This window comes from Falco rusticolus, chromosome 4 (genome assembly GCF_015220075.1).
Source record: "Falco rusticolus isolate bFalRus1 chromosome 4, bFalRus1.pri, whole genome shotgun sequence".
Classification (NCBI taxonomy): domain Eukaryota; kingdom Metazoa; phylum Chordata; class Aves; order Falconiformes; family Falconidae; genus Falco; species Falco rusticolus.
In genome coordinates this window covers 29,565,656-29,589,439 of record NC_051190.1, presented here as the reverse complement: position 1 = coordinate 29,589,439, position 23,784 = coordinate 29,565,656, and the positions used below count along the sequence as shown (strand labels likewise).

The 23,784-nt window shown below is 37.5% G+C and overlaps 1 protein-coding gene across 4 annotated transcripts in view; it reads left to right on the top strand.

The window, feature by feature from the left end:
• SDK1 (sidekick cell adhesion molecule 1) overlaps positions 1-23,784 on the top strand; it is a 412,303-nt gene that overhangs the window by 117,903 nt on the left and 270,616 nt on the right. For all 4 annotated transcript variants that reach the window (XM_037385086.1, XM_037385085.1, XM_037385087.1 and 1 more), the window contains 2 exons: positions 4,056-4,162; positions 8,260-8,407. In XM_037385086.1, the coding sequence (XP_037240983.1) occupies positions 4,056-4,162; positions 8,260-8,407 (255 nt within the window). The remainder of the gene's footprint in view (positions 1-4,055; positions 4,163-8,259; positions 8,408-23,784) is intronic.

Here is a 23,784-nt window from a genome sequence, read left to right as displayed (position 1 = left end):
GGAGAAATCTGAATAAGATCCTGTGACATTTATGCTGTGGTATTTCTTAAATAAGTGCACATGCTAATACAAAATTACCGTTTTACTGTGTATTGCAGTGTAAGTTAGTATTGGTAAACCTTCCCCAAGCTGTGTGCGTACATATCTGTACACACTACCTTGCTTCTTGTCATTTGGCTTAATTTAGTCTAGCAAATGTCAGGTCATGATACAAGCTGTATTTCTTAATTTTGCATTTTTTATATTGTTCTTGTTTCTAATTCTAATTGAAGCATCTGCTGCAGAGGTGATTCAGAAGACAGAAGAATACTGGTTTATAATAATAAAATAACATTGATAGAAAATATTAACTTAGAAATTGCAGCCCTACTACTACTACTACTATACCAAAGTCAGAGATAAGCCAAACAGGATTTTGATTCTATAGAAATGCAAAGCTTTAAGCTTCCAGAAAGGATTGTATAGCATAGGTGCATTAGGATGAATGAAAGCAAGGAAAAAGATATGCTTAGACATAAAAATTCCAGTTGCAAAATTTGAACTTTGACACTGTAATAATTTGCTCTGCAGTTCTCTTGGGTAAATACTGTGTTTAAATGCATGGATCTTCCCTAAGTGACTTCTGCTGCAGTTTGAATCATCAATCAAAGATTTTTGGTAACTGATATTACTTAGTGTGTCTCAGTTAAAGTAATGTCTATATTGTAACAGGCTGAAAATATTAAAAGCTTATTATAACACACCAAGTGAGTAAAGAACTAATTGGAGTCTTTGCATTTTGACATTGGTGACCCTGAATGAACAGCTTTTCTTTGTATAACGATGCTGATTATGTGCACAGCCTGGGTTTTATAGTGACTGTGCATACACTAGTTTGTATTAAGAATTTATAAAACAACCTTATAAATTCTTTGTGATCTGAGATACATGTAATGAAAACAAATCAGTATTGCAGAGTGCAGTAGCAATTTTGGTTATGTCTAAGTTAAGAGTCTAAAGTTCAGGCAGTGACTTTTTTTCCTTTTTCTTTCTTTTTCTTTGTTTTCTTTTGAATGAAGTTCTGGACTAGGTGTGTCTTCCATATTCGCTTTTGTGGCCTGAAGATATTAATTTGTTTAAATCGAAGAGACTAAGGTTACATCTAAGCAGCAGTACACTTCCCTCCCAAACTACTTAAAATTATTTGATTATTTATTTGTGTTTTTAACATTGGACAAATTTTAATTTTGTTCTGTATAAAAAAAGTTAGGTCAGTTGATGCATAAGTCGCTTGTTAAAAAGTTTGAATAGATAATAAGTTATATGACTACCTAATAAAATATGTTTGGTTTTAATTCTGTCTTCACAAGTATGGCTATTAAAAACCTGTAGTCTATAGGTTCACTTTTAACTCTTAGAGCATTTAAAATTAAAATGAATGTGTAAATTTGAAATCAGGAGTGAAATGTAAGTGCTAGCTAGCATTTCATCCTTAGATGTTTGATACTACTTCATCCTTTAAATTCTAACTCACTGCAATCCTGGTCGTAGAGCATCTTATGCTGTTGAAGACTTTCCTTTTCTTTTATGCTTGTCACTTTCCATCTTTCTATGGAAACTTTCTAAATAGCCACTTTCTGGATGGCTGTACCATTCAAAACAGAGAAGCTGTTTGGTCTGACTTTCTCAAGTACTTACGCAGATCCCCAGGAACCGTAAGTAGCCTCCTGGCATCTATACAATGGGAAGAGCTATCTTGAAAAAATTAAAGCAAAATCATGTCTTCTCACTGTAAAAAAAACTGTATTAAGCTTTGATATAAATTCATTCTGCGTAAGAAAGTCTTATTTTGAATTTAGAAAACACTATTTGTATCCCTTCTTGCATACCAGAAAATAAGTATGGTGAAAGCATAGCACAAAAAAACCAGTATTTTGACTGTTAGTTCAATAGAAAAATGTATTTTCAAAAAATAATCAGACATATGAGGTGCGTAAAGACTTTTGAAAATTGTAAACATGGAATTGGAAATTCCATTAATGTCTGTTGCCCAGATTTGTAATTTTCAGGTTAGTCTCAAATAATGTAAACATATGCTGTATCACTTTTTTTTTTTAACTTTTTTTTTAAACCTTTGTTAAGTTCTTGTCATTTTGCTTGCCTTACCTGCACATTGTTACCCAGTAGGTCCACTGAGAAGCCAACTGCTCAGTAAGTTTGGGCTGTTGGAATTTCCAAGGTAGATGGGATTTTCACTACAGACTTTAAAAGATTTTCTTTTCCTCAGGCAACATATTAAGAATGTTTACTGCTGAAACATTAATAAGTCAGAAAGGGAAGCCAAAGTAGGACACTTCTGATTTAATTGATTTGTTTTGTCCTAGCAGCAGAAAAACTAACTCTGAATTACGCTCTTAGTACAGATGAATACCAAAGAAAGAAGCATTTAATTTTGGCTCTATTTAATAGACAAGCAGAGGGATAAATGTTAGCCAAGTACGATACTAAATCTTTATGGGTGGAAGAAAGGCTTGTTAAGCTATAAACTGTTTATTAAAATACACTGTGGAAATGAATTGTCAATATTTATTTGTCAATCTTAATTATTTTTTTTTCTTAAAAATGATGTTTTGTAACAGTCATCTACCTGGCAAAGAAGGAAATTATTCTGTAAGGAAGCAGGGAAGCCTTATGTCCTATTGATTTCTATCTTACACTCTTATGCTTTGTACTTTCACCTCTTTTCTCACTCAGTTTCCTATGGATGCTCATCAGGCAAGAGGCACTGGCTAATTCAGAGTTACGTACTCATTGGCCAGCAATATCTGTTTACTGATTGTCAGGTTTACTGTAACTCCTGAACAGAGCACTGTTTTGAGTCTTCCTTATTTTCCCAGTACAAATTGTCATAATCACTGGAGAAAATTTGCTGGTTGCTACAAATGAGGTCACCAGGAGTCAGCTTAGGCACAGAGGCAGACAGGCAGCATGATTGCCTACAACTCATATACTTAGGAAGCCAGGGTCTCCTAGGAATCACAATACATTGGTAAAATTTGTCCATAGTGTTGGGCTCTGGTTTAATTCCCTGTATTTTGTTGTCTGACCTGATTGCTATAATGTATTTGATTGTAATTATAATGCAGTGATTATAGTCTTATCACTTAAACTAGATTTCTTCTACCTCCTTTGTTTTTATGCTGTCTGATCCTGTTCAGATATTAAGCTCTGTATGTGGGTGTGTATAGTGTATGTGAGTATGAGAAGAGATGCTTTCTTTTGCTGGAATTAAATTCTGAAGATTAAAATTCAGCAGTTTTATTTTTCCTTATCTTTTCATAAAGACTTTCATTAATCCTACCATAATATCTCCAGAAGGTGACCGGGGGAATATGCGCTTTGATTAATGTTTGTTTAATGCAGGATTATCTATATTATTCATGTGTTTTATTCACATTAAAACTGAGCCCATCAGCTCATTTTCATGTTGAGTAATCAGATATAGTTGAATGAGGAGAGCGAGCATTCATGGACTAAGTGACTTTTTAAGCATAGTGAAGGGCAGAACAAATACAACCTACAGTGCACCATGTCTTCTCCATTATTCTTCTGAGTTACGCAGTAGTCATGCAATGTAGTAACCATCTTTTCTCATTGGTTGCTATTTCTTGGAAGTCTTCCTACTGCCTACATTTAGATGGCAGTCTTCTTGGGCTACCTCTGAACAAACTACCAGGCATCTTTGCCTTACGCATGAGTGTAGATAAAACTAAGGAGAACATTTAAGTCTGTATTTTGAAAGAGAATTTGTGGAGAGCTTATTAGTGTTTATTGAATGTAGATCTTAAGACTGAATGATATTTTATGGATTAAAAGTATATTTTGTCTTCTATATAATACAGGTGATATTGTAGCTGAAGATGATATTATATGAGAATTCTGTTTGTAAGAAAAAATACAATAAGCATTTGAGACAATACGTGAAATATTAGAGGGGAAATAAGAAAAGCTGTATAAAGTAGCATTGATTTGCCTTTAGAAGGAAGTGCACAATAATTCTGAATTTTGTCTTACAGGTACATCATCACAGCTTTGCAGAGGTCTGATGCTGGCTTTTATCAGTGTGTCGTACGGAACAGGATGGGGGCATTGCTGCAAAGAAAATCTGAAGTTCAAGTGGCATGTATGTTTGAATGGAAACTATTCTGTGATTCGTTAGCTAACCACTTATTTTTGTGGCTAAAAAACCAACACACCAATAACATTTGCTAGCCTGAAAAGTTAATAGATACCATATTTAATAAATTTTAAAATTATTGCATCACAAGAAGTTTCATACTTACTCTAGCTGTCTTCTGGGAAGCAGTTCAAAGTGGCGAAACATTAAATCTTCAGGGCAAGCTTTGAGCCGTTAAGAGCCATCAAGATGAGATAATTTGGAGATAGCTGTAGCATAAAAAAACCGTTATACCTTTCCCTGAGTATGCAGGGATTAAAAAAGACCATATAGCACAAAGCAAACAATCAATCAAAACAACAACAATAAAATAACAGACCGGAGGACAGGAGAGGATATCTGAAAGAAAACCGTACAGTGGAGAGAGCTCCATGAAGATTTCAGGTTGTAATCCTTGTGATATAAAACAAGCAGTTGTTGCACCATGAAAACCTTGCTAACAAAACTTTAAAAGTCTGTTCTTAACACCTTTTTGAACCAAACCCTCCAATATTTGTACCACTTCAGTACGTACTATGCAGAATTCTTGAGCTGACCTCTGATTTGATATCTAACTTACAATTGGATATGTTAAATTGATTTTCTCAGGAGTTAGTGCTAGTTAACATAACTTAAGAAATGAGTACATACTCTAATTTTATTTTTCTTGCAGTTAACATATAGAAAATATAATCCAAATAAATTGTTTGGAAATAATGATAAAACTAGGTCTTGTTCTTTTTTCAAAGCAAAAACATATTTTTTTTTTTTAAAAAGACAGATTTGTATACTGCATATAAACAATATGATACATGGATCAAATTTCTCTTCCTCAGGGTCAGTAACTGGAAAGTCAGTAGTAGTAAGTGTCACTTAATAAGTGGAATTTAAATAAATTGAATTATTTATTAGAACTCAATTCCAAGGAACTGATCCAAGTCAATTGCTATGTCATAGGGAGATTACACGGAATTTCCTGTGTTTTAAAATAAAAACAGTTGCAAATGCTACTATGTAAGTTCTGGTATCATATTCACCAGTTTACTGTATTAGAGTAAATTACGTTACTGTATCTGTAATACGTCTCAGTCATACTGTTTCAGAGCTGCTGGGAGCTAAAGCAAAAATAAACTGCTGCTATAATGGGGTTTTCCTTCCCTGCCTTCTACCAACCCCTGTACCCCTGCTGTGTGCCCCTCCTAGTGACCTTGTGCTCCCTCTGATGTGTGTCAGGCCCTTGCAATTGCATCTCTGAATATTTTTCTTCTGTTTTAGTGAATTCTGTCAGGTCACAGAGGATCTAGTGAAAGCTGATGCAAGTGAGCATAACTGGAGTGGGGTGGGGACCTCCAACAAGGGTAGCAGGGAAGAATGGAGCAGGGGAAGGTGAGGGTGAGATGCTTCTTGTTCTGCAGCAGTGAGCCATTGGATTAGCCTCTGTGCCTCTGCAGTTGCGTCTACAGGTGTGGTTTCAGGGGACAAGATTTTTGTAGCAGTACCAGAGAAAAATGTGCTAATTTTCTCCTCCATCCACTAATCCTTCCCACTCTTGTATGGCAATGCAGTCCTTTAGGCTCAGCAGGAAAACTTGTTTGTGCAGCTGTGGACTAGGAAACTTCTCCAAAATTTAAAAAAACCCAGCAATTATTTTGTAGGGTTTGTTAAAATAGTTCTTTCCCCCCGACCCTGTCTGATTCCCTACACAGCTGTACAGGCAGTTGTACTGACATAGTGGAGAGAGCAGTTCTTGAGGAAACGCTTGTGGGAATGATGGTGAGAAGGAGGCACAGGAATACTTTACCTTGATAGTGCTGCTAAAGAATTTTGTCTCCTGAAAAGACAGCTTTATTTTCCTCTGAGTGAGGGAAAGATTTGCAGTGAAGTGTTCTGTTTCTGTAGGCTTTTTTGTGTGTACATATTGTTGTTCTTGGGAGGGAAAGAACTGTAATTCTTTACTTTTCTTTGATTTTAATTTTTTCCTCATTTAATTTGTAGTTTCTGTTGCTGGAAAAGGCTAAAAAAGCTATCTCTTAAGACTTCTTTCTCCGAATTAAGCAGTAGATGTAGTTATTTATTTATTTTGACCTATAAAGACATTGAGACAAAGCAAAGCAGGTCTTGTATAACTTGAACCTGTAGTGACAGATACAGCTTCTATGGTGAAACTTGTCAGTTGGACTTGCACTGTATTCCTGCAGATTAGAGTGTTCTACAGGTTTTAAATATCCTCATTCTCCACTACCCAGGGCACTACTCGTACCATGTGACTGCTTTCTGTATTTTAATGTTTTTGATCTAAATTCATTGGTTTAAACTGTGTGGATATAATGAAGTACCTGATATTTTACCATATTTTACTTTTTGGTTATTCTTGAAAACATATCGGAAAGCAGTGTTCCCAGGGGTTACTAAAGTCACCTTATCCAGTCATCAAGAGTTATGGGGAGTTTTATGTTAGGTGCTTAACTCAGAAGGGTTCTCAAGAAACTATTTTTGCCACTGGATAGAGGATGCTTCCCAGTACACTTAAACTCAAGATCTCTAGTGAAAAATTGAAAGGCTTAATTCCAGTGTGCACTGAGAAAGGTCTGAGGTATATTCCATGTCCTAGATCTCTAAGTAGCACGGAATTTGTTAAATAGTTTAAAAAACGTTCTCAACATATGCTAACATTACTTAACTGAATGGGAAACAGGTATTTGTGAGAAAACTGCTGGGTAAATCTTAATTGCAGAATGGGCTTAAAAACTCTTGGATTGTGAAGACTAAAGTAATCATATGACAGTGGAGTTAATTAGATCCACCTACACGGTTTGAAACTTCTTTTCAAGTAGATGATCTGATTAGAGTTGTAAGAAATATGGAGCAACAGAGGAAGTACAATGCTGATTATGTCTGAATAAATAACTTGAAAATCACAAAGATGATTAAAGCTTCTTTAAAATACCATGTGTTTTTAATTTCTGCTCTTGTTCTGTCTCTTCTCATTTCCTACCATCCACAGATCTGGTAGTAGTCTTCTCCATTTCAGTGTCCTTTGCATCCCTCTCTGCAACAAAGAACTTGTAGAGAACCCTGTGGTCCTCAAAAAAACCACCCCAATAAAAACCCAAAAAGAATTCGGTGGCAGAAACAGAAGAGTTCTGGGTGTCTGTCAGTTTCTTGGTTTAAAGCAAATTAAAATACATAGAAGTTCTTTGGTGGGTGAATTAGTAGGAGACTACAGCCCTGTTTATTTTAATGGATAGGAATGTGATACAAAAGGCAAAAGAAAAAGAAAACGTTCACTGAATTTTTACAAGGATTCCATAGATACACGAACTTGTCTATGAAATAAAACCTTCAGAGACAGAGGTTCTGCAATTGTAGTTTTCTTTCTTCCATTAATTTTCTTTTTTTAAAAGCTGCTCTTTAATACTATGGATGCCTTTGTAAATGTCAAAGATCTAGAAGCACTATTTAAATCATGGTGTGGTGCCAGGAGAACTAGCAGCTACCAACATGACTGCAGCCTTGTGACTTTGATACCCATTTGCGTATAATGGCTTACTTGCATGGATCTGACTATATGTGATACAGTATAAGTGATACAACTGCTTCTTTATTTGTGTAGCAATGGATAAAAGGATAAAAACAAGAATAATTGGTGACCAGAAAATTGATAGAATTATACACACTGTTTGCATTCTTTTGCATTGCACAGGGATTTCTTCTCTATTGTGCAGGAATTTATTAAAAAAAAAAAAAACAAAACCAAACCCAAAAACCCACAAAACAAACCTCCATTAAAATGTCATTTGCAGTTAAAAACACTCAGTTATTGCAAAAGAACACTGACGCCATGCAGTACTGCTGACTGAGGCACCTCTTGTGTGCAGTAGCAGCACTTGGGTTTGCTTATGCCTTATGTTCATCCAGATCTGTATTAATGAAAACTGTGTGATGATCTGTAGTGTCATATTGACTAATTATAGCAATGCCAATGACTATTGGAAAACACAGTTATTTCTCTGTCCACTGAAAAAAAACTTCCAGGACACTCAATATATTTTTTTTCTTTGCAGACATGGGAAATTTCATGGACACAAACCAGAGAAAAACAGTTACTCAAGGACAAGCTGCAGTTCTAAACTTCCTGCACATGCTCAGCTACCCAAGACCACAAGTGACATGGTTTAGAGATGGGCACAAGATTATACCAAGCAGCAGAATGTAAGTCAGTTTAAACCTCAAAATACTCCCACCCTGAAATATGATTAATTGTATTTGATAACACAACTTACATTTTAAGTACACTAATTAAGGTTTAAAGAGAATAAAGTAGCCTTGTTCATACTAAGTTTGAGATAAATTACTATTTTAAGATTGTCTCTGAACTTCCTAAGCAGTTTGACAAAATAATTCATGTGGTTTTAATGGCCCTGGTGCAGCATAAGGATCTTGATACGCGGAATGTCTGCACTTCCTTCATGCTATTCATTTTCATGATATGTTTTGGAAAAGTAAATGCTCATCTCTCAATTACATTTACTCAAGTGAACTAACTTAATGAATATTGAGGTTTTTCTTTTTAAATATGAGACTGATTTTTTTTTTTTTACAGAGTTATACTTAATACTATTTTTGTCATGATAAAAATTCTAAATATTGCTTGTTTTTTCCTTATCTTTTTAGCCTACCATGACAGGTTTATTTCTTTTTGGCTAATTAACAGCTCACCTACTAATGGTACAGCACTTGCACTTTGATTAGTTATTATTTCAATATATGCTCATTTATCCTTTCCTGAAACAGTTATGAAGCCATCCAGCGTTTTCACCTGCACAGTTTTATTTAGAGACTGAAGGGGTTAGCTGTAACATTAAAAAATGTAGATAAAATCTCTTTTACTTGCCTAATTTAGTAGGAAACTGTTGAAATGCCAAGAACGTTGGTGGTTATTTTTATCTGTGTATTATATTTTCATGGGTTCAAAGGGATAGCTGTGCTAGTAACTGATGGTAATGAGATACTGCAAAGTTCCGGAAGGGGTGGTGAGTCTTTAGAGTTTATGTTAGAAAGGAAAAACTCTTCTTGGATTTTAGTTTTATTAATCCACACTGTATATTTTACTGCTGCTTATGTGCATTATTTAAACCTGAATGCTAGTATTACAGCCTCTTTGAAACTGTTACAATTAGCATTGCAGGGATGTGAAGAAACTATGTAATAATTTATGAATAATTTAATAGTAATTTGATGGGAAACAGCTGGAAGATGAAACAATGGGTTTCTGGGCAATCTTTTGAAGAGAGCTAAGTGACAAATCCTGAGTTATTAACCATTAAGAATCTACTTCTTCCACTCCTGCCACATTACAAATTTTCTTTTGTCAATGCTGAGAATGCACAAATCAAAAATTTGCAGATGGTGAAAGAACCTTGTTATCCAGGTATCAGACAGTTTCTTGGGAACTATTACAGGGGAACAGAACAGAGTGACCTAGGCAGGCAGGCAATGTCTGAAAATGAGACTTGTGTGAGTTCTCTTACAGTTTGGGAAAGCTGCAAGCGGAGATATGTGTTGTGTATTCATTAACATAAAATCCTAATTTTCACATGCTATAATTTACTCTTACTCCTACCTCGTTGGAATTGTTGGGGTAAAATCACTTGTAATTCATAGCACTGTGGTAATGCTTTTAAGTGGGAAAGCTTTAGAACTGTTCTATAGTCAGTGAAGTATACATAAAGGTTTCCACATATGTTTTATTTCCCTGGTCAGAAATTTTATCTGAAAGGAATTCGAGGACATTTGTCTGGCCTGCGTAGCAGTTTCTAAACACTTTTGCAGTAGAAGTACACAGGCTGAAAGTGTGAATCACCTTGGAAGTTTCATATATGTTGTACAGTAAGCCTGATAGGTTCGGGAAGGACCAGATTTATAGTACTCACACCAATCTTTGTTGCAGTCTGTGCAGTAGGTCTTCTGCTCCCTCAAAGTGTTGGAAACACTGTACAGCACCCACTCACGTATTGCTGTCTGTGAAATTCGGAAGTAAATGTGGCAGCCCTATAAATAAAAAAAAAAAACTTGACACATGGAGAGGATGCGCATAAAACTGAGAAGTGTAAAACTATCTTAGGGGAACTCTGTTTCTTATCTGTGGAGCAAGTTGTGCATTTAATGTGTTTTCTGTACACAAAGAGGTGTATCAATGCAACTGATCGGTTTAGCAGGAGGTCCAGTTAGACGGATGCATCAATCTAACTGGATCACTGGCTAAACTGATCAGTGAAATTGATACATCCACGCTGTATGGATGCTCTTTAAACTGATTAAAATTATCTTACATTGCTAAATCAATATAAAGCTTATTTTTAATGCTCTTAAACAAGCTGACAATGATTTGGGTAGATCAATCAACTAGTCTGTCAGCTGTAATAATGATTTCTAAGAGTGACATTCCTGCGGTATATGTAGACAGAGGAAATAAGCAGTGCTAAAAAAAAGAGGACAGTGGTGCAATTAATTTAAATAGTTGGTCAAGATAACTCTTACTCATGCAAAAGCCTTAATGTACACATACTTAACACTGCACCATTTTTATGCCATAACAATAATCCTGGTGCTTATTTACACAGAGATACTGTAACCACTAGAATGAATTCATTTCACCGATGTGGAAACAGAGAATGTGCCAAGTTGTCCTTACGTGAGAATTATGAAAGATCAAAAGTAAAGACTAGATCTGAGAAAAAGATAATTCTTAAGATGTTTCAAGGAATGTCATTTAACTGGCTCAGCAGTAGGGTTTACCTAGCAGGTTTAAGGTAGTAAATGCTGATGCCTTTATCTTTCATTGTTTACCAGTATTTAGGATGTTTATGAAGAGAGGTTCTCCAGCCCTTCAGCATTCTAATAGTACTGTATTTCTAGGGAGCCAAGATAACAGAATTGCAGAATTGTCAAAAAAATCTGGTATCACTACATGTATTATTTTAAAGATGCTTTACAGTATGTCAAATAAGATTCTTGTTCTTTGGGTTTTCTAATAATTATTTATTTATACATGTTAACACAGTTGCCAGTTCTAACAGATCATGGAATCATCAGATAGTTTGGGTTGGAAGGGACCTTTAAAAGTCATCTAGTTCCAACTTCCCCTTGCAGTGAACAGGGACATCTTCAACTAGATCAGGTTGCTCAGAGCTGTGTCCAACCTGACCTTGAATGTTTCCAGGGATGGGGCAGCTACCGCCTCTCCTGGCAACCTGCTCCGGTGTTCCACCACCCTCATCATAAAACGTTTCTTCCTTATATCTAGTCTGAATATACTGTCTTTCACTTAAAAACCATTACCCCCTCTCTTATCACTACTGGCCCTACTAAAAAGTCTGCCCCCATCTTTCTTGAAGGTCCCCTTTAAGTACTGAAAGGATGCAATAGGGTCTCCCCGGAGCCTTCTCTTCTCCAGGCTGAACAACCCCAACTCTCAGCCTGTCTCCATAGGAGAGGTGCTCCAGACCTCTCATCATTTGTGTGGCCTCCTCTGGACCCACTCCAACAGGTCCGTGTCTTTCCTGTGCTGAGGGCTCCAGAGCTGGATGAAGTACCCCAGGTAGGGTCTCAAAAGAGCGCATATTCCTGCATTCTGATGACCAGATGTAACAAACGTCATTTCTTGTTTCTTTTACTGATCGTTAGGCTGAAAAGTGTCAATTGTTTCAGCTGGGGAAAAAAATAAAAAAGATTCAGTGGGTACTTTAGATTTCACCTTTTTTTTTAGTCAGAATGGTAATCTTACTCTGTGAGTGTGCATGGTTGTAATATTTTCTGGGAGAAAGTTTCCTTTGAGAGACAGACAACTTTTTTCCAACTGCATACTCTGTTTAATTTAACTGTTAGTGTAACTCATGGTGGAATTTTGCAGCCACTAACTGTGTATTAATTCCCATTTTAGTGGTGTTGGTACCATAATATTTTGTTAAAGCCCCCAGATAAAAACAGGAATAGCATGACAAGTTCCTCCTAAATGAGTGGGCATGTAAAGTCACCTAATCCCTGTATAATATATGAATGTGAAGCAAATGGCCTGCATATACTCATGGAATTATTGTTAGAGTTTATGACTTAAGGCAACTAACAAATCTGCAGCAGAGCTACTGTGACATGACGGCATGTATTTAAAAAGTTAAATCCTAAAACATTCTCTGTCCTGCTTAGTACAGTGTGCATGTATGTTCATTTTGGCTTTTGTGCATTGTCTGTCACCAAAGCCTCAGCTTGATACTTTAAAGGGATGCTTCTAGATCATCAGAAGGAAGCTGTGTACATGCTAGGAAAGTATGAAGTGATGAATCAGAGAGAAGACCAAAAGATCAACAGCAAGAGAAAAACAAGGAGGGGAATTAGGATTTGGGATGGGTTTTTTATTGTCTTACATGAAAATTTCCCAAGCAGTTTTAGAAAATACTTCATGTTACACCTAGACAGATTAATGTTTTCCAAATAACACCAGGAGTCTAATGTGGAATTACAGCTGCACTATTATCCAGGGTCTTGACTGATGGGATGATTTTGCCTGTTTACCCTTGTATCTTACAGAAAACAATAGCCTCTCTAAAGGTAGCTGCATCAAAAAAAATTGCTACTCTGAGATGTCAAGTCTTCAGCTTGCCTTGCCTGGGTGTGCTTCATCAGGCCTAAAAGCAGAGCGCATTTAACTTTCTTTACGCGAGACGTGCATAGTACCTTGGAGAGGCACAAAGGACAGTAACACGGTCAAGGTCTACAACTGCCTTTCAGTTGTGGTATTGAGGAATTATGTTCTTAGTATTCTTAGAGGATTTTTTTACCTTTTTCTAAGTGAAGGACTTTTTCACTGAAATAGTTCACTGTAGCCATCAGTTCATTTATTGTTGCTTTTTTCTTTAAGAAGAAAACTCCTACTACAAAGACATTATTACTGTCTTCATTAACTTTCTTACAGTGAAACTAATTTTTTCCCCTACTAAGCTGCAGTTAGATGAATATTAACTCATGTCTTTTGTTAGTGGAATTATGTCTGACACAAAACAGGAAAGTTAATTTTTGGCATATAAAGGCACTTCTGTGGTGTCCCTTTCAGCTGGGTGGACATTTTCTCACTTCGTTAACTGTTAATGAACCAAAACACTTTACAAATGCACTTCATCTCACTAGACAGGGAAGATGAATTGCATTGCCTTTAGGTATACATGGCTTTAATATCTATTTTTTTGCACTAAGAACAATTCATTATGCAGTTGAATATGTGTGATCATTACTAACTCTTATAGAGACTAAATGTGCTGACAGATTGTGGAATGAAAATATGTTAGGCACGAGCAACTGTCAAATATGACTTGCTGTGGTTTTGAACACACATAACACCTTGCAAATAATCAAAGCTGGTGCAGATTTACTAGCCATTTGTCAAGGTAAAATTGTAAATATATTAATGACAGTGTCAAAAAAAAGTAGCTGTAGCTAAATAGGCTTTAAAAGATGAGAAAAAGTAAAATATCTAGAAATAATACATCAGATTTTGGGCTGATATTAGCATTAGATTAGGTTTTGCCTTGATAGCAGCACACACATATATATAAAAGCCATATATATATATTACATCTATATATATATATATTTTACATTTGTATATATTTCATTTATATATTTATATATAAATAATATATATAAGCCATATACATATTTTTCACTTTAAAACAAACACCACTTCATTTTTATATGAGCAGTTCTAGTGCCAGCAATGCATTTCCCTACAATACTAGCCTGTCATACAACTTATGTTAGTTGCACGTAATTACTTTTCACATACACCAGATAATACTTTAATTAAAATTGTGATGATTAGCATTAGTGAACAATAAATTCAGAGACTGTCAACTTCGCAGCATATTAGCTGAGCAATACTTTGAGGGGGAAAAAGAAGAAGTGTGCAGATATCTGAAGTTTGCTAACATCATGGAGTGACACCTCTCAGCAGGAAGAGATGTGACAAAACTCTATAAGCTGGTTTTATCTGTCAATACCTTTTACAGCTCCACATTAATTTTGAAGTCAGTACCTAAAAAAGAAGACTATTTTATTTTGAATTAAATTATTTCCTTAAATCAAAATTAATTAGTACCCTGTTATTCATTTATTTAACCAAATTTTGCATTGAGTAGTTTGAATTTGAAGGAACCGGCAGCACTAGGAATCATCTTACATAAAATTTTACTGTTATCCCTAAGGCCCATATGCATATGAAAGACCATAGGGAAATCTCCCATCATCTCTTCAAGCACTCAGTTTGAGTAGTCCTGGATGCTGTCAGTGGACTGTTTTGAGTATCATTGTCTACTGTGTTCAGTAGAGGAAAACGTTAACACCTCGGGGTAAGCAAATCCCAGGATTATTTTCTAAAGCTGTTTGACTTGTCTAGATTCAACCTCACTGTTTTTCTCTCTGCTCATAATTTGTTTGCCACAGGTTTTAAACATATGTTTCAAAAATTAGTTTATTCAGACCTCTTAACTTTCAGGGTGAAATCTCATGTGTTGGTTAGAGGAAGGGAGAAGACCGAGTCATATCTGGGGATAATGTATATGCTGAATACAGGGCATATAGGAGCAACACGGCCCATCATGGGGTGGAAGAGGGACAGCAGAGGAAAAAATTTCTGCCAAAGAACATGCCTTTTAGCAAGGCTGATTTAGAAGTGGATTCCTCCCAAGAGAGACACTCCGACTGATGAGATGTGAGGCACATTTTGGGATTTGACCAATGTTTCATTACAAATTTGGACCACAAACCACCAAGGGTTTTATATATATATATATATATATATGTTTTCATAAGCCAAGGGAAGTTGCTGCCGTTATGCTAGCACTGTAAAATATCTATTTTTAGCTAGAAAAAGTGTGGATGCTTGGAACTAATATTGTGTTTTAATGGGCCTCAGCTACTCACAGTATCTTTCAGCACAGTCTTCAACAGCTGTAAATTTCAATAAAACTTTAAAGATCACTGTCTAAGAGGAAAATCTGACTGTCGGATATTGTTTTTCCTAAGATGATTACATTTAAAGAACAAAATCATTTTATGTGCCACTACATTTATTAATCATAGATTTTGAATTTGTAAAACAAAGGGAATGGAAGTGTCACTAGAAGGAAACCTTTATGCTCTAAGTATGATTTAGTTATCACAGCTTGCAGTAGAAATTGATTTATGAGTTTGTTGCTTTCTGGGGACAGATGTACTGTGAGAGAGAAAATATGGACTATGAAAAAAGTGTTAATAGCATTCCTCTTTGAAAGTGACCTATGCACTATTTTTTAAAAATCATATCCAATTTAGAGGTGGGTAAACATGAAGACTCATTGTCATTGTACTTTGAGGCTCACTTCTTGCATCTGCTGAATTTCCTAATCAGAACTCATTATGATATTAGGGACAAATCGCAAATATAATCCTGTAACAACTTACATGCTTTTGTGGAAAAACATTTTTCTGTCCGTCTTTGAACTACCCTGTCTACAAACAGAAATACTTCAATATGCTGCCAAGACAAGACTATTTAAAAGTGTTGCAGTCATTCTTAAGAGCAAATATGCAACAGAAAACTGTTGCTTTATGCTTAAAAAGTGGCAATTGTTCAAAAATTCCTGGGAATAATTTATCTCCTATGATCCCTTACATATCTCTGTTTTTATGGAAATAGATGCAAAATGCTTGTGACTTATCAAATATAGCAGAAGGTAATGTCTTATGTTTACCAATTAACTTTTATTAATCAAAACTGACTGAAGTAAAATGTTTCTGTCAGTACTTTTGGCTGTATACTACAAAGGATTATTAATTTTCTTTCTATGCAGAAATGGACAAATGCTGTCTTTTTCATGATTCTCATGGAATTTTGCATGATGCATAAAGGTGTTAAGACATACAAGTTTGTAATTTTATAATACAGAATTATGTAGAATAATTTTAAAAGCCTACCATTTTGGCAGATTTACTTTCATATGGAAAAGAGTTGTGTGATTCAGGAACAAGGGAAAAACCACAGAACTTTGCACTCTGGGGATGTATTGCGGCTTTTGTGGTTGATTTGCATCAAGTCTACTTTGTTAACAGTATTCAACTTGAATTTAAAGATTTTGGTACATGGAAGCAAATGTGAAGCAGACCTTACATTAATTAATGCTGCAGAGAAAGAAAGAAGCTGGCAGCCTGCCTATGGCTTATCTCTGATCCTTAGTTGTGAGTGGAATCTTTAGCTGTTTTGTGTTTGGCCTTTATTTAACAGATTCAAAATGAATTTAAATAAATTGTAAATGCTTGGTCTGAGGTTTCATGGGTGTATCTGATCTGTATGAGAGGGGTGATTTTTTGGCTCTGGTGAAACTTTGTAAAGGCATCTTGCAATTAGAAGTGAGAAAAAACAGTCAAACTGCCAGCATTCATATGAAAGCTATTTGTCTGCTGCATGTTAGCACTACCTTTTATTTCTTAATTTATGCCTGTGGCTATTTTTATGTATTACACAAATCTGTTGGTTTACATGTCAGGACCAATTGTAGACATAGACAAACGGGACATCTGTTTATTGGGGTGACCACAGTCATCACTTGCTTGCTCATTGTTATTCTCTTTGCTTTTCCCTCTAAACTCCTATCGCTGGAGTGGGGAAAGAGTAGAACAGACCAGCCTACTTTTCGGCATAGCAGTGGCAAGGGGAAAGGGTAAGAACGGGAAATGGTGGAGGAGGTCTGTGCCTCTCCTTCCCTTCCACCCGGCTGATACATGCTGTCGGCACAGAAATTAAGAAAACTGTACAGTTGGGTCAAGACAGGTGCACGTGTCAAGTCTGTGGATACTGGGAGAGAGATGGATCGTGGTGTTCAGCTGTGATGGAGGAAAGGAAAAACAGAGAGAGGGACTTAGAAGATACCTTGGCCTGGGGAAACCGTTGCAAATCCTAGGAGAAGGTGGATGAGGAGGAGTTGGGAAGACTGTGGTCTGGGATTGGTGGTCTTAAGCTTTCACCCACATGGCAGAGGAAGTGCCAAGTGTCTTGAGTGTGGCCTATACTTGTTTCACCATCTTATTGTGAAGCCCCATAGGAACAAAAGCCAGTCTCCTCAAAAGACCCGAGAAGCTCCGATGCCTGTTCCGTGAGCTGCCTCACTGTTCAGCAATTTCTTTCCCCAAAATCTTACTGACCTCAATCCAAACTCCCACCAACCCGCCCCCGATATTGCCACTGATCACTCCCAAACATACATCTCCTCTCGACCTATCCCCCAGTCACTGGAAAACCGAACAATGCCAACATTTTGTCTTTGTAGTGGCTTATTTATAGGATTTGGAACCTAATGTGTAAATGACAAATAAATTCATAGCTCAAAAAACAGGAGAAGAAATATCTAGCAATTTCTAGCCTGTATTTTCGTGGCTACTTGATTTCTCAAAATAGAGGTATAAACGAGACCTTATTTAGGAAAAACACCTGAATGTGTTGAAGCTAAGATCTGTACAACAATATCTTATGTATTTTTCTCCAAAACCTCAAAGGCTATTCACTTTTTTAAAAAAGAGCTTTGCTAGATTTTGCTCAATGATTTTGCAAGAAACGGCACTTGCTGTTGTTATTGAGCAACCAGTACCATTTGCAAGAATTTTAACAGCTCTGTTGCTGCCTGCCAGCTGCCATGTGTTCTTTTCCTACTCTCAGCATAATACCTCTTCACTGGAAGAAGAGTGCAATACTTTCATAATAACCACTAGTTCAAATCACTGATTATTTTAAAACATCAAATCTCATTTTTGGCAATCCATCATCTGTTTCCATGGAAACTGAAACTGGCCTTAGCAGCAACAAGAAGCAGAGTTTATTGGGATACTTATAAATTTCAATGGCTGTTGTTAGACAGCTGTATTTTCTGTTTACCCAACAGATATTGCAGCAACAACCTCATAATACACTCTTAAAATTCTATGTACATTTCATTTTAATTTATTTATATTTTTATTCATATTTTTCACAACTTAGCAGAAATCTTATAATCAAGGAGAGAGAAAACGTCGATAGTCTCTAACATATGCAGTCAATATCGGATGTTTCTATCAAGTGTCCTCACTATTCTTTTAACTAGGACTGTGATAAAAAAGAATGGAAAAATGTCCCTTGAGGGGGCAAAAGATAGGTGAAGACTCCCACTATCACATGTGTCAGGTACAGTATTGTCCCTTGGTAATCTTACCCAGAGTTTCTGCTTTCAAAGTCCTATTCCCTCCGCACCTTTTACCCCCAGAACAATAATCCCAAAGTCTGAAGGTCATCTTCCTGCTCCAGAGCTCAAATTCTCCAAATTCTTGCTCTTTCAAAGCTCCATGAAACTTCTTTAATTCCTGCTGCCTAACTATTCCTGGCATCCACAGCCAGGTTCTCAGACATGCTCCCTTCTCCTCACCTCTCCACTTAGACACCTTGTTACCTTTCTGTTAATATCTCCCGTTAAAGCTGTTGCCTTATGTGCCCCAAACATTTTCTTCGTTGCACAAATCTTCTACCAAAGTTTCTCTACCCTCTCTGTCACCTTCTCTGAAGAACCCCTAACTCAGGGGTCCGGTACTTGCTGCTCAGTTCCTGTCCAGACGTTGCTGTTGCTCCCTGTCTCCTTCCTCTGCCACTGGCCCCATCTGCCGTCTTCTCCTCTTGTGGGTGAGCGTGACCACATGTGCCCATCCTGCTCCCTGGTGCTCCCTCCATAGTGGAACTGTTACCTTTCACTCTGGGAGGGAAGCAGAAATCTGGATTGAGTCTGCACTGGCCATACCTCAGCCCAGACAGCTGTCTGAGAGGAAGAAAAGGAGGCAAATCCGAGAAAAATGGTAGTCACCTAACCACCATCATTTATAAACCCCATTTACCAAATCAGTAAGTAGTAGCAGTAGTAGTGCAGATTTAATATACTGTTTTGCTGTAGATTTGTATGGAGTATTTGAGTATCATAGAGAATAATTGGGCAACTAATTGACTGTAGTATTTACAATGCATATCTAGCCAGCTTTTTTTTCTTGTCTTCCAACTGGTTTAGAATGAAACCCATTATTTTCGTAGCTTGTCATTATTTTGGTTCAGAAGCAAGGCAGCCGTTTAAGACAAATGTCAAATCTTGAAAAGCTGTTCTATTACAAAACCTTATACGAAACAAACAACCCTATCATCTTCTTCCATCTTCTAACACTATTTTTGTCATCACAGCTGGAAGTTGGCTTACTAGGAAGTATTTTGGGGCAAAATAGATCATATGTAGTAATAAACATGCTGAAATGAAATTGAGGATGAATTGTCTTGCAAAATAGGAGGAGAGGGGAAATCGTTAGATGCTCCAACTAGTGCTGAGGTACAAGGGGAGAAATGCTCATTTCCCCAGGCTTTCATATTATCTCTGAAGAGTTTCCACTAATGTGAAGCATCTCATAAAACTACTGGAAAAGCTAGCAAAAAATATACCCTAGCCCTGTTTGTCACCTACTAATAAACTGGATCTTACTTGGTCAAGTTTAGATAAATTAACTGTCTTTAGTAAAATGACACAGTTCCTTGATTTGTTGGTTAATCCCAAAATCAAAGCATTTAATTGCAAATTCTGCTGCAACTCTGCCTAGTCTTTATATCTTTGATTGTATCCCTCATCACAAACTGTTTCTGTCCCAAATCTAAAGTGCACCGATGTTAGTGGAAGTACCTTGAAAATTCTCAGTCCTTGCTTTGTCATGTAGTGTGTGCTTTCACAGGAACTGAACTTAGATCGTGTCATTCACTGTTGCAGTATTTACCATAAAACCCACTTTTTAAACTAAGTATCTGCCCTCACATCTTTGTGTCAGCTTATCAATAATTTATTTATATTTAGCATAATTATGAACAAATCAAGCTATATTTTCCAAGAGATGGATTTGTCTGCATAGATACATGTAGTTAAAAACATGCTGCAATGAGGGGGATGGTAAAAACCTGGTAAGTAATGGCTAAGGGTGCGTAGCAAGACAGCGTGAGCAGAGAATATTGTGCAGCTGCTTTGCTGGGTCCTAAATCTGGTATTGACTGGACCCAGTTATGGTTTCAACAACATTATTTGAAGAGTATATTAATTTATTTTTAAGAAATCTTTTAGCAGAAGTAGTGAAAATACCCTGAAGAGCTCTTGTAAACAGGCCTTTATTGTATGTTGGTGATTTAAAAGTTCCAGTACAAGAAATAAGCTAATATGGAACCGATAATTTAATAAAAACAGGGAGTTAGCAAAATCTTCCTATCATAGTGAAATAAAGAGAAGTGGCGGTTTAATATTTTAATGCCTGATAGCTTCTAATCCGTAGCTGTCAGTGTTAATTTCCCTAAATAAAAAAATTTATGGTGCTGAAGGTTCACTAATCAAGATTCATAAAGGTACAATTTCAGTTGTCATCCTCTTGTCTCTTTGGGAAGCCACTTTGATTCAAGAAACAATTCCAGAATGGAAAAAAAATATCAAGCACGTAGTGGAAAAACTAGTATGTAAAATATATCTTGTTTTCTGTCATGAAACCTATAGAGGTAATACTGGCTGAATAAAGAATTAGACTGTCATTCCTTATGTCTTTAATTATTTAAGCAAAATTATTTCATTGGTAGGAAATTTTCTGATTGAGGAACACCTTTTAGAGTTCTCTTTTTTTTTTTTTTTTTTTTTTTCTCTGAGAGGTAGTAATGAATTCTGGGTTCTCTGAGACTGCTGTCATCTACTCTGAAGCCTGCTGTCCCCAATGGGATGTTCACTTAATCTGTTCTAATACATTGTTACTGATAGGTGTGAATTTTAATCATTTCTATAGTAAAATAGCATGTTCGTCAAATGCAATGCTTTTTTGTTCTTTTGATAGGTTTGTATTAGATAGCACAGACAGATCGTTTTACACCAAAAGCAAAGATGACACATTGTATTTGCTGCACTTTGTTGCTGTGATATAAAGAGCATATGCATGATGTAAAATGGTCAGTTAGTATACTGACAGCTCTAAGGAACCCAGCTAGATCGTTTGGAAGGTTGGAAAAGACCTTTAAGAGCACGAAGTCCAACTGTTAACCCAGCACTGCCAAGCCCACCACTAACCATGTCCCTAAACACCACATCTGTGTGTTTTTTGAACATTTCCAGGGATGGTGATTCTACCACCTCCCTGGGCAGCCTCTTCTAACTCCTGACCACCCTTCTGGCAAAGACATTTTCCCTAATATCCCATCTAATCCTCCCTGGCATAACTTGAGGCCATTTCCTCTTGCCCCATCGCTTGTTCCCTGGGCACAGAGACCGACCCCCCCTGCCCACAGCCCCTGTCAGGCAGCTGGAGGGAGCGATCAGGTCCCCCCCGAGCCCCCTGCTCTCCAGGCTGACCCCCCCCAGCTCCCCCAGCCGCTCCCCACAGGGCTTGTGCCCCAGCCCCTTCCCCAGCCCCTGCCCGGCTCTGGACACGCTCCAGCCCCTCCACGTCCCCCTGGCAGTGAGGGGCCACAGCTGAGCCCAGGGTTCGAGGGGCGGCCGCACCAGTGCCCCCAGTGCAGGGGGACGGGCACTGCCCTGGCCCTGCTGGCCACGCTGGTTCGGGTACCAGCCAGGCTGCTGCTGGCCACCTCGGCCACCCGGGCACACGGCCGGCTCCTGCCCAGCGGCTGTTGGCCAGCCCCCCCAGGCCCTTTCCCTCTGGGCAGTTCCCAGCCCCCTGCCCAGCCCGCAGCGCTGCGGGGGCTGCTGTGACCCACGGGCAGGGCCCGGCACGGAGCCTGGTTGAACCTCGGCCCCTGGGCCCAGCCTGCCCAGCCCCCCCCGCAGAGCCCCCTGCCCCCCAGCAGGGCAGCTCCCCCCAGCCGGGTGCCACCTGCAGAGTGACCGAGGGTGAGCCCCTGACTGCCAGGGCCAGATCTTTGCCACCCGTTACCACTCCAGTTCCAGACCTTTGTGAGAGGAATGGTACAAAAGGCCTCTCGCACTGGACACTGAAGAGGACAGTGGTGAAGAGGACATCCTGCTCTCAAGCAGATCGACAGTCCTGCCCAACTTTGTGCCAGATGATTTGCTAATAGTTTAAATGTTTTAATTCCATAGTACTTCATTTATGCCTCTGAAATATCATAATAATAAAACCTTCCTTTGTGTGACACCAAAGTACTTTCGAAAGGGTTGCACTTTTACTCACATGCGGACCTTAAAAATAAAAAGAGTCCGTTGGGTCTTTACCACATGCAAATGTTGAATAACTTCTTTTATTAAACTGCAAAAGGGATTTACCAGAATTGTGAAAAGGACTCTGAGCTTGTGCTTTATAAATGCTAATATAAAACCTAGTTTTTTAATAAGTTTTTTAAATTTACATTTTTAAGTATAGTGCATTGGGTGAGCTTTGAAGGTGCACCCTTTCACTTTGACGTTTACTTTCTGTTCCAACAGTTCCTTACTCCTTTAATATAGTCACACTGAAGAAGGTCTTTGTACTTTAGTCCTTCTGCTATTATAGATTATTTTCCCTGTACCTAGCCGTAGAGTGGAGGGGAAGGTATGCAGGGCAGAGGTATGCAGGGGCTGGAGTACCTTCATGTGGGCAAATAACAACCTTCATAGCAGTGAAGCGTTGCTTCCCCAGCCCATGTCACAACCCACGAGAGCAACAGGGTGCTCCTTCAGAGCCCTGCCTAAGTGAAGAACCCAGGTCTGAGACAGTCTCAGTTTTGTGGTATCAATGGCATTTTAATTTAAATGAGTGTATTGAGAAGAATTAGCAGCAGCAGAACTAAAATAAAAAATAAAAATGGAAACCTTTCTTGAATAGTTCAAAATAGAACAAACCAGAAGAGAAGATTGAGTTGCCTACTAATTTATATCAGAATTGCTCTAAGGCATTTTGGTATGTGAATAGTTTATGTTATTCTTTCCGAAACCCCATAGTGTTTTCCATTAGTTAATGTTCATTTTTCCATTCAGCCTTCCTTGTTCAATTGTCATGAGTAGATAAATACTGCTTTGTGCTTTGCAATTTTGCCGCATCACAATTTAATTATTCAACATTGGCCAATTATAGAAACATCAGGATTCTCCACAATTAACTCTGCCAAACTCTGAATTGACTATTTGTATGTAATGATTAATTTTACCTCAGTCAAAATTCTAATACATCTCATTATTTTGCATCTTATTCTATGAGAATGCAGTTTTCTTAATACCAGATTATTAGAGTTTTTGAAATTTCTAATGTAGTACTATGTAGTTCTCATTCATCCACTCCTTTGTTGATACAACTTAGCAAAATTAATAAGCGTGTCGTGTAAGTTAATTTCATTTTCTAATTTTGTGAAAACTCGGATTTTCAGGGAAATTTTTTTTTGTATTCTTGGGAGACTTGGGCACTTAATGAGCCCTTGAATTGTTTTGCTTACTGTACTGCAAGCATGATCCCTGTGTAGTGTTTTAATGGAACAGTGCTAAACTGTGTACTTCTCTTTGAACATGTGATGAACTTACTGCGTTTATTTGCATAAATAT